General features: G+C 40.6%; 1 protein-coding gene across 1 annotated transcript in view; it reads right to left on the reverse strand.

Moving 5' to 3' along the window:
* HNRNPR (heterogeneous nuclear ribonucleoprotein R) overlaps positions 1-12,582 on the reverse strand; it is an 87,572-nt gene that overhangs the window by 46,371 nt on the left and 28,619 nt on the right. The window contains exon 2 of the mRNA XM_073666019.1: positions 11,331-11,438. Coding sequence (XP_073522120.1) covers positions 11,331-11,411 — 81 coding nt within the window. The 5' untranslated portion in view covers positions 11,412-11,438. The remainder of the gene's footprint in view (positions 1-11,330; positions 11,439-12,582) is intronic.

Below are 12,582 nucleotides of genomic sequence, written 5' to 3' on the forward strand. Positions count from 1 at the left end.
ATGGCTTGCAGACTTCAGGCAGTCATTGCCTGCAAAGAATTCTCTACAAAGTATTAAAAATGAACATTTTATTTATGGTAAAGTTAATCTTTCCAATTACCTTTTCAGCCCCTGAAATGAGAAGGCTTTATGGAAGACTGCTTACAATTTCTCAAAGTTTCACAGAATATTTTTGTTTAACCCCGTATTTAAACCTGAAAGTCTACTCTTCAATTGCGTCTCAATTGTTTCATTTTAAAATCATAAAAAATAGTGGCATGTAGAACCCAAATCACGGAGATTCAGTCACTAACCAAATATTTCTGGACCTAACTGTATACTCCATGCTCAACCAGCCTGACTGACAAACTGCAGCTTGCACTGAGCATTTTGAGATTTCAGCAGCAAGGAGGAGCTGTTGATGAGACTAGATGGCCAGAGACTGAGTTTAAGTGAGCTTGTCCTAGTCTATTTGCTTCCTCTTGAGGGCACCTCAAGTGACCACTCCAGCGGTCACATTCCATCTAAGCCAGAAGAAAGAGTACAATGGCTCCCTTCCAACAGAATGTGACTGCTGACTCACGCCTCAACCCCCAGGTTGTAGGAGAAAAAAAAAAAATATTAGAAAATCCATGTCTGTATATGGCCTTATAATTTTTTTAAAGTACTGTATTGTTGCACTAAAGTCATTCTGAAGCATTATTGCTTATTCAGGGCAATTAAAGTATTTCAGGAAGATTTCTAGGCCTAATATCATTAAAGAAGCATTCCCACCTGTTTATTATCTTTATATACTGCAATCATATTATACAGCACTGTGTACTTATAATTGCTCATTTTGCCCTTCTACCCAGCCAATTCTTCTCTTTTCTCTGCTCTATGTAGAAACAAGAGGTCTCTTGTCCCTGCATTTATTGTCCCCCTCTTCAATTCCTGACACAGCTGCTCCTCCCCCTTGCCAGAGACTTGTGCAGTGACTCATGACTCATACAAAAACACTCCCTGCTTTCCCTGTTTTACATAGAGCTTAGAAGGATTCAGCTAGTCAGTTTTTAATAACGTGATTTAAGACCTAATGGAAAATAGAAGAATTAGCTGGGTAGAAAGGCAAAATGAGCAAGAGTAAGTACACAGTGCTATATAATATGATTACTGCAATATGTGGATAAACAATTTGATGTGAGTTCTTCTTTAACCCTTAAGTGACCGGACCAATTTTTGGAAATCTGACATGTGTCATTTTATGTAGCAATAACTCTGGAATGCTTCAACATAGCCCGCTGATTTTGTGACTCGTTTTTTCGTGACACATGATAATTTATAGTAATGGTAAATTTAGGTTGATATGTTTTGCATTTATTTATAAAAATATCAGAAATTTGACAAACGTAAAAAAAAAATTAGCAATTTTCAAACTTTGAATGATAAGCTATCCCTTTAATCTACAGTCATACCATACAGTAATATTAATAAACATTTCCCTCATGTCTGCCTTACATTACACCATTTGTAAAATGGTGTTTTATTTTGTTTGCTACATTTTGAAACCTTCTAAAATGCTATCATTTTTCATTTTTTCAAGTAAGTTTACAAACCTTATTTTTATAGGGACCTGTTCAGTTTTGAAGTGACTTTGGGGGTCTTATATATTTGAAACCACCCAAAAGTGATACCACTTTAAAAACCGTACTCCTCAACGCATTCAAAATTGCTTTCAGACAGGCAGTTCATTAACCTTTCAGATACTTACAGGAATACTAAATGACATGGCAGGCATGAAAATGTTTATTTTTAAAACCTAAAGTTTGATAACTTCTGAACAGGCCGCTAAAGCCAGCAGACTCTAAGGCCATTATTTGGCTATGAGATGCCATGCAAATATCAGGACCACACAGTCAATATTAACCAATGGGGTTAAAGAGGTAGCCCCCATACTCTGTTAACCATCTAGATGCTGTAGTCACTATTGACAGCGGCATCTAAGGGGTTAAACGGCGTTGGTCGGTGCCAACACTTATCATGGCTGATGCAGCAGGTTATCAGCTGTAGTGTACAGCTGACAGCTACTGGATTCTCAGCTGTCTGGTGATGCTAGTCTCTTATATCGCAGGTCAGTAAAAAGACGTATTGGTGGTTACTAAAGGAGTTAATGTAATATATACCAGACACATCTTCATGCTCACAAATAGAGACTCCTCATTCCCCAGTAAGCAATACAAAGGACACAGTAACTGAAGGCTTATTTTATACTTGCAACTTTCTTTTATTAATATCATTACTCAACATAATATTGTTTATGAATCGCATAATGTAGAATCCACAGTTGAAAGCACCAAGGTGAAGACCATAGTCCATTAGTGTTTACCAATTGGGTTAATTTATTTTATTTTATGTTTTGATAGATTAGACTTTTACAGATGAAGCAACATCAGGTGTCATTTTTAAAAACTTTTTTTTTTTTTTTTTACTTTTCACTGTATTTTGTAGTCCCCCTATTAGCCATTGACTTATACTGTACATATCAAGACAATAGTATTCCTGTACATAGCAAAAATCACGGTCTCTTATGAACCCCCGGCCTTTATGGCAATCCAGTGGTATCCAGTTATGTTGCATGGGGTCGATAGGAGGGTAGAACAGCAGGTGCCCTGGGTCGAGCGATGTAAATGCAGCTGCGGGATATTTACAGCGTCATTTAACAAGTTGACAGTCACAGAAAGCGCTCCACTCCATTTGCGGATGTTGAAGGCAAATGAGCAATGGGTTAATAATACATCCATTATCTATTGGTTAAAAAAATAAAGGCTCAATTCTGGGGACGGCGTTAAAAACAGGGAGCAGACATGTCGGTAAGGGGTTAAACCATCATCCAGATCACGAAAAGAACAAGGCATCCCAACAATACCCTGAAATCCCAACTTAAACCCCGTACTATGACCTCGATAAGTCATCTTTCTGCCTTTGATACTGCCTCACAAGCTGAGCCCGCATCTTTCCAGGCAGATGATGGCTACTTCAGCCATTATCTGCCTCTAAGGCTGCGTGCCCACTATGCGTTTTTCAAGTGTTTTTGCCGCGGAATTTAAGCAGCGAAAACGCTTAAAAAACGCTTGTTAATATGTGCCCCATGATCCCCAATGATAATCCGCATGTGCTGTGCACATGCTGCGGAAATTTCTGCTGCGAATTATCATTGCGGAAAAATCCGCAGCATGTCCATTATTTTTGCGGACACGCAGCGTAATTGCGGCCATTGACTCGGATATTAAGCGATTCAATGCAAATGACTACATGTGCACATGAGGATATTAAGCGATTCAATGTGCGGATGGTACCCGGGTCTGGAGAAGAGGAGACTCATCCAGACCCCGGGAACCATATTACCTGAAAAAAATAAAAATAAAAGAAACATTATACTCACCTTCCGATGTCCCCAGGTCTCCTGTATGATGCGTCCAGGCTCCCCGGCGGCTCGCGATGGTGTAAAAGGACCTTCCATGATGTAATTTAGTCATGTGACAGGTCAAGCGACAGCTGACGTCGGCGGTCGCATGACTAAATGAAGTCATGAAAGGTCTTTTTACACCACCGCGAGCCGTACAAGAGACCGGACGCACCGGAGAAAAGACCGGGGGCCATCAGAAGGTGAGTATAATGTTTTTTTTGGGGGGGAGGAGGGGGGGGGGGGTTACCATTTTTTATTCTTTTTTTTAACTATTACTTGGTCACACTATATAAATCCATGCCGGTTGCATGGATTTATATAGTGTGACCAAGTTGACAAGCACTTTTCCAAGTGATGCTAAAATCGCTTGGAAAAGCGTTTGATAACCCGCATGCAAAAACGCTTGACAGACGCTTCTACCTAGCAGAAAAAACGCATGTAAAATCCGTATGCGTTTTTCCTGCCAGGGAGATGCGGAAAAAATCTGCAGCATTTCTGCATCGTGGGCACTTAGCCTAACAGTCGTGGGTGGAGCAGATCAGAGCTCTACTGACGGCTGTTAACCTGTTAAATGGCACTGTCAATCTGTGACAGCAGTATTACAGCGCGCCAACAAGGAGGGCGCCGTTCTATCCCCTCATCTGCGCACCGGCAACATGATTGCGTGACACAGATGTGTTACTATAACAGCCAGGGGTCTGCTGAAGACACCAGCGCCTGTCGTACGCCTGTGAAAAATAGCCTATGGCTGGTGATCATAGGAGACCGTGATTTTTGCTATATATAGGAATAACATGGCATTGCTGTATCTAGCACAAGCGATCAGACAACTGAAGGTTCAAGTCCCTTTAGGGGACTAAAATACTGTGAAAAGATTAAAAAAAGGTTTTCAAAAATATGGAGAAAAAAAATACACATTTGGTGTTCGTAAAAATCCAATCTATAAAAATATAAAATAACTTAATCCGATCAGTAAATAACAAAAAAAAAAAAAAAAAAAAAAAAAAAAAGACAAAATTGCAGTTTTTCAGCCACTGCAACAGAAAAAAAATGTAATAACAGGCGATCAAAGCATCATATCTACACCAAAATTATATCAATAAAAACATTGGCTGAGGGCGCAAAAAACAAGCCCTCACAAAGCACCATATCCCGAAAATGTAAAATGTTACGGTTCTCGGAATGTCAAGTGCATGTTTGGTATCTGAGTAACCGTTCGGACCTGTAGAATCATATTGTCAGGTCAGTTTTACCGTAAAATCAACCCTGTAAAAACATTTTTTTAAAAAAATTTTTTTTTTTTGCCATTTTGCCACACTTTGTTTTCTTGGAATGCAAGTAAGTGTGCAACCTGCCACCCACCCACCCCCAGGCTACAATGCCATACTGCTAGCTTGCTTGCACTTGAAATGGGGCCTTCTAGTTTGGAGGAGGCCGAAGCTGGCCACTACCTCATGGCTGCTTCGGCAGCGAGGTATCCATACTCAGTCCCCAGCCGCCTGGGGGCGGCCGGGTGTCCACACACGGTCCCCAGCCGCCTGGGGGCGGCCGGGTGTCCACACACGGTCCCCAGCCGCCTAGGGGCGGCCGGGTGTCCACACACGGTCCCCAGCCGCCTGGGGGCGGCCGGGTGTCCACACACGGTCCCCAGCCGCCTCTATTTCTCCTTCAAACTTCCCCCACACTTTTCTTAGCCTGGCCATTGGACGAGCCCACCAGAGAACCAGACTCCTCCGGTGGGCCCTGGCTTCTCCATCAGGGGAGTTGAGAGTGCCAAGGTGAGGAGCATGATGATGATGATAGAAGTTAGCGCCTGCTTTGTTTTCTTGGAATGCAAGCCTAAGTGTGCAGCCTGCCATCCACCCACCCCCAGGCTGCAATACCATACTGCTAGCTTGCTTGCACCTGAAACTGGGCCTTTTAGGCATGTGGAGGCAGACGCCAGCCACCATGTCATGGCTGTATCGGCGGCCTGGTATCCATACTCAGCCCCCAGCCGCCCGGTGGCCGGGTGTCCACGCTCGGTCCCCAGCCGCCAGGGGGCGGCCGGGTGTCCATACTCGGTCCCCAGCCTCTTTCCAGTACATCATATGATAAAATAAATGGTGCCATTTGAAAATACAACTCCTCACATGTTTATATTGACAGAGAAATTTAAAAAAAGTTAAGCTAAGAAGGGAATCTGTCACCAGGTTTTTGCTACGTCATCTGAGAGAAGCATAATGTAGGAAAAAAAAGAGACCTTGATTCCAGCAATATATCACTTAATTCACTAGGTGAAGCAGTTTTTAGAAGTAGCATGTAGAAGAACTAAAAAAGCTGCCTAAGCACATACCCGAGTCACAACTTTCTGTGTACATGGTCTATAGAAAATGAGCTGCTTATCAGAGGAGGGGGCAGAATCTGACAACTTGGGAGCTAGTCTCTGTAGTGATAATGTCCTGGTGATAAAACATTCACTTTATGGAAACAACAGCACACAGTCTAAAATGAGAAATCACTGAAATCTGTGTCTCCGCCCCAATCTCATGCTGCAATCCAGGGCTGTGGAGTCGGTAGGCCACAGTTGCGGCTCCGACTCCTGGATTTGATCCGGCTCCGGCTCCTTCATAAATGGCCAATTCGTAACAATAAATTTACTGTTGTAAAATATTAACATCGTGCTTATTCAGTTTCTCACCATCATATAAGTAATCAGACCACTTAGAGCAAAAACTATATTTATTAGAATACAATTAGAATATAGCAAATAACTTTTATAAACTTTTATAAACTCTTGTAAGTAAATATGCAATAAACACTGTTATGCAGTTAATAAGAAAAAAATCTATAAATTTGTTCTCAGAAAAAGTATAGCCTCTGTCAGATCCTCCTTCATGGATGCCCTCAAATCTGATCTAATTATTTTGAGAGCAGAGAACAACCTCTCTACACTAACTTGGGTTGGTGGCAAAGCAGTAACCACTCGGGAAACATCTCTGACAATGTCAGGATACAGAGGAATCGCTTGTTGCACTGTTATTTTTGATGAACGGTCAAATTTCTCAATTTCTTTTAGTGCACATGAAAAATTCTGCTGAAATGTACTGGCTGTGTTCTTTGATGGGGATGACCCTTCTATGCGGGAATGCTTTGCACGGTCCTTGTGATCCAAATATTTTTCAAAATTAAATTCTTCATCAGTTGATGAGGGTGAAGATGTGGCAGGACGACCAAATTCTTCTTGTTCCTCCTGACTGTTCTGCAACCCTTTCATCCTTACTGCTATTTCAAACAGAGCTTCTTTTCCTTTAGTTAGCTGTTGATCATCTAGAAGAATCCGATGCATTGGGTCTACATAAACAGCTGCCAAAAGAATGTTATTTTGTAATAGTAGCTCCTCTCTCAGTTTCATTGATGTAGCAGTGCCACTTGCAATTAACCCTCCTCTTTGGGACAGGCGAAACATCAGGTTCTTTCACTCCTTTAAGAAAATACCTGGAGTTAAGTCCTCTGCTTGTAATTTTTTAGTCACTGTAAATGGGTGCTCTAGCATTTTTTCCATCTCAGTCACCTGATTCCACTGACTTTCATTTAGCGTCAGTTGAGGATTAGCCATGTCTACAAGAAAGGTTTTCAGTTCAACCAAGCGCTGAATCATTAAGTAAGTACTGCACCATCGTGTGGCTTGATCAATAATTGCCCCTTTTCCAGCACGTCTCTTCAAAATTGAGTCAACTTTAGGGGTTCTGGCAACAGTAGCCAATTTTCTCACCTTGCCAATCAGTGCAGCAGCATGTCCTTCTTGCAGACTGTCTCTTATAGCCAGCAGTAGCGTATGCACAACACAGCGCATGTGATGAATGAAAGAACGTATTGACACAGTTTCAACAAGATCATCTAAACTATCATGTTGCTGTTCATCTGAAGCAACTTCAGTTTGCTCCTCAGTTACAATACTGTGTTGCTCTATCTCAAACATTTGTGTCTGTGGACCCAGAATGTTCTTCTAGCTGCTGGTCACCATCATTACTCTCATTCATTAGCTTAATAGTACTTATCATATTTGAAGCATTGTCAGTTACGACAGAAAGAACTTGCTCTTTTTTAAGTTTATAGTCTTGCAGAACCTTTTCCACCAAGACCTGGAGAAACTCACTGGTGTGATGAGCTTTGGTGTCTTTTACTGCCAATGTCTTGGTAACTATTTCATTTTTGTCACAAACAAATCGGACATTGATGGCAAAATAGTTCACTCTGACGTGTGCAGGCATCCATTTTAAGAAACAGAAAGCGTCCCTTGAGAGTTTTTTTAAGTTCTTCCTTTTGTTTAAAAGCTTCTTCGATTACTAATTTTCTAATACTCTCTCTCTCCAGAGAAACACCAAGCTTGCGGGCCATTTCCCCATTCAGACACATAAAAGCTGGTCGTGAAAATAATGAAATAGGCACACTATCCTTTACAACAAGCTCTATGATCTGTTTTTTAAATGTATCTACTGTCATTGTCACAGTAACTTTGTCACTGACAAAATATCTTGCAACTGATGGCTGCAAAGTTCTCTGCTCCTTTGTTTGGCTGGAAGAGCTGGGCACTGGTTCATTGGTTTGGATGCAGTCTCTCTCATCCACTGCTTTCAGTACTTCTGGATGAAAGCGCTGTAAATGTCTCTTTAGATTAGAAGCTCTGGTAGGAGCATTTTTATCTTTGCCTGAATATGCACTGATCTTGGCTTCACAGCATTTGTTTTCGTCTGGATCATTTGTCATACACTGACAGACATAATGTTTTCTATCTTGAGTGATGGTGAAATGTTCAAATACAACTGATTTAATGTGACGCTTCTTTGACATTCTCAGGTTTTTAATTCTGCATTCACAATCCAAATGACAATTGTTTTTCCTAAAAACAATTGTACAAAATTATTGCCAGGTCGTACAACTGATATAGTGGTCAGTAATACTGTCATTCCTCATTATTACTCACAGTTAACTGATGCAAAGTTTGTTGAAAGGATAATACTTCTTACAGTCTTCCTCTTCTGAGTAGCAGCTGTGAGATGCTTGGAAGACGCACACCTAGTAAACATCTAGTCTAGAGGAGGAGCTTTACTACTAAGAATTTGCAACACATTTTCACTTTCAGTTTCATACATTGTAAGTAGAGGGGTTGGGGCAGCATGAGGTTAACCAAGTATAAGATTAGATAAGGGCAGTGGAGAACAGTGACACACAAGTTCCCTTTAAGATCAGGTGAGTTTGCTGGTCAATCAAGCACAGGTATTGGTACTTTTGGCAGTGTGGACAGGTGCCAAGTCCTGCTGGAAAATGAAATTTCCATCTCCAAAAAGTTTGTCGGTAGAGGGAAGCATGAAGTGCTCTAAAATTTCCTGGTAGAGTGCTGCGCTGACTTTGGTCTTGATAAAACACAGTGGACCTACACCAGCAGATGACATGGCTCCCCAAACCATCACTGATTGTGGAAACTTCACACTAGACCTCAAGCAGCTTGGATTTTGTGATTCTCCACTCTACCTCCAGACTCTGGGACCCTGATTTCCAAATGAAATGCAAAATTTACTTTCATCTGAAAACAATATCTTGGACCACTGAGCAACAGTCCAGGTTTTTTTCTCCTCGGCCCAGGTAAGACGCTTCTGAAGTTGTCTATTGGTGATGAGTGGCTTGACACAAGGAATGCGACACTTGTACCCATGTCCTGGATACATCTGTGTGTGGTAGCTCTTGAAACAATGACTCCATCAGAAATCCACTCCTTATCAATCTCCCCCAAATGTTTGAATGATCTTTTCTTAATCCTTTCAAAGCCGCGGTTATCCCGGTTGCTTGTGCACCTTTTCCTTCCACTCAACTTTCCATTAATATGCTTATATACAGAGCTCTGAACAGCCAGCTTCTTTAGCAATGACCTTTTGTGGCTTACCCTCCTTGTGGATTGTGTCAATGACTGACTTCTGGACATCTGTCAAGTCAGCAATCTTCCCCATTATTGTGGAGCCTACTGAAACAGACTAAGAGACCTTTTTAAAATGTGTAGGAAGCCTTTGTAGCTGTTTTTTGTTAATTATTCTAATTTACTGAGATAATGACTTGTTTTTTCATAGGCTGTAAGCCATAATCATCAACATTAACAGAATTAAACACTTGAAATAAATCACTCTGTTTGTAAAGACTCTATATAATATGAGTTTCACTTTTTGGATTGAAGAACTGAAATAAATTAACTTTTTTTTTCTAATTTTGTCAGAAGCACCTGTAGTATACATTTAAAATTTTCTACCATTTTACTGATGAACAGTGTTTGTATGTCTTTTAAAGTAACGTGTTCCTGATGGCTCTCACCAATCCCTACCAGATGCTACCAATCACAGCTCGGCAGCATTTAACTGCTAGATCAGCTACCGACTTGTGATCTGGGAGGGAGGAGTGAAAGTGCACTCCCAATAGAAAACCGAAGAAACACCTAGTTGAACTGAAATCAAAAGATCTCACATACCGCGCTGCAAAAGTAATAAATGTGAACATCACTGTAATGGATAGAAGCAGAAAAAAAATGGAAAAGAAAGGTAGAATCAGTTGAGCGTGATTATTTTTACAAGGTAATTAACAGATTTTTTTTGAGGACAAGTTCTCTGTAAGGGGTGAAGAAGTGCATTTGATCTGCAACAATACATAGGTAATACATGTCAAAGTAACATTCACATTAATGCTAGGACCAAGGGGTCACAGAGCATTAAACTACTTCTGGCAGGTACTAAGCACGCATGCCAGGAACACCCCACAAATCTACCGATTTGGTATTAGTATCCTAATAGTATCCTGAAATAGGGCTTGGGCAGGCGTTTCAGAATCTTTAACTTTTTTTTCTCTACGTGGTCCTGTTGTGTTCCTGTAAGCCCCGGACAAATTTATTGTCTCATGCTGGCAAGTCAAGCATATGTAAACTGCAAATGAGTATTCACCCCTTCCCCCGGACACCATTCACACTCATGACAGGAGAGCAGACGGCCAGTCCGAGGATTCTGATGCGATCCTCGGGCATATTGTAATCTGACTGAATCGGTGATGCCAGTGCAGAGGGATGGGCGGGATCATGGGCGGGAAAAGGGGTGAATATTCAATTGCAATTCACATATGCTTGACTTGCTGACGCGAAACAATAAATTTGTCCGGGGCTTACAGGAACACAACGGGGCCACGTAGAGAAATAAAAGTTACATATCCTAAAAGGGCTGCCAAAGCCCCATTTCAGGAGGCTATTAGGCTATTTTCACACATCTTGTTTTTTTTTTTTTCAGCATTTTTTTATGCAAATTTTCAGCTGCGTTTTACAGTATCAGCAAAGTCTGAGATTCCAGAAATCTCATGCACACGTTTTGTTTTGGGTTTTTTTTATCATGATTTTGTGCTTTGAATAGTTTATTTTTTTTGCAAAGAAAAAAAAAAAAAAAAAAAAAGAGCACGTCACTTCTTTGTGTTTTTTCACCCATTGGCAGTAATGGGTGGTGAAAAAAATGCTGAAAAAAAATGTACCAAAAACGCAGGTATCAGGTTTTTCAGCGTTTTTTGCGCCAAAACCAAAATATTTTTTTTTTCACTGAACTTTATATACATGCATAACAGACAGAAGGACAGTGAAAAAAACAAGATATGTGAACATAGCCTTAGGATGCTACACAAAAATGACCTGACAGATTCCCTTTAAAGTCACTCAGATCCTTATTCTTGACCATATTTCTTCTTCAATGACACCAACTTGAAGAATTGACTGTTCCTTTAATTCCCAATATATTTCTCTGCTTAACAGGTGCCATTGTGATAATCAATGTTCCTCACTTAACCTGTCAGTGAATCTAACATAATGGCTACTCAATGTATAGATATACATATGTACATGCATATTTACCTTGATCTTTGCCTCATCTGGAGCCTTGACACTTTCTTGGGTCTTGTTTCCCTGCTTCTCCCTCTGTCTATAGGTTTTCATGACACCAGTAAAATGGGAGTTCTAGTTCTGAAAAGAGGAAACTTTAACTTACTCATAGAGCTAAGCAAAATGAAAGGTGAATACGTTTTCTCAACTAATATTATAGATTCGGTCTGTGACAATAATGCTGCTAATTACAGAGTATATCTTTAACCAGTAAAAAGATACCATAGAGAATATAAAATATATTATAATGGAAGTTGTTTTGTTTTTTACTTGCATTCCTGGTAGGCTCTATTCACATAATACAATGTATAAAAGACACTAGCAATAATTTCAAACCACAAGTGATAAATACACAATGTGCTCACTTAAAGGAAATCTGTCACTAGGTTTTTGCTACCCTGAGAGAAGCATAATGTAGAGGAAGAGACTAATTCCTGTGATCTATCACTAATTGGGCTTCTTGTTGTTGTTTTGATAAAATCACTTATATCTACTGCAAATCTAGTAGTTCTCTGTGCCCACACCATTGAGTGACCGCTTTCTGTGTACAATGCGCATAGGAAGAAAACTGCTGTGGGATCAGAGTTATACCGAGCTCAGGAATATGAAGGATAACATGGCAGCAGGTTTATTAGTCCTCTGGTCATACAAACACCATCTTATCAACAAGAAGTTATCAGAACTACAGCCAGCAGCTCAGTAAGTGACATCACTGGAATAAGGGTCTCTACATTATGCTGATTAAGTGAAAAAAAAAATTTGGTGACAGATTCCCTATCATGTGATGCAAGTACTTTACAAGGACTGCATTATCCGTGGTTTGGTAAACACTGATTTTCATAGCATAAACATACTCAGCCTCAAAAATGGCAACATTCACCTTCACAAAGTTCTGACACAGCAACAGGAAGGGACTTTTAATTGTTTCTTTGCCCCTTTACGCCCCATGACGTACTATTATGACACTGAGATGAGGGATTTAACGCAAATAGTGGTACTATTATGGCATCTTGTTTAGGGCATTCCATCTACAAACATGGAGCATGAGAAGTGATCGGCTGCTCTCATGGACAGTAGCCTAGCACAGTTCATCTCCATGGGAACCATCAATGCAACCCTTCATCGATCGCTGCAATCAATCACTGCTGTTAAAGGACAGCAGCAAATCTGAACACATCACAGAGCGGAATCACTAAGATTACTCAATCTTGACAGACCAATCACA

This window comes from Phyllobates terribilis, unplaced genomic scaffold (assembly GCF_046119375.1).
Source record: "Phyllobates terribilis strain yellow unplaced genomic scaffold, ASM4611937v1 Scaffold_2__4_contigs__length_985480577, whole genome shotgun sequence".
NCBI lineage: Eukaryota > Metazoa > Chordata > Amphibia > Anura > Dendrobatidae > Phyllobates > Phyllobates terribilis.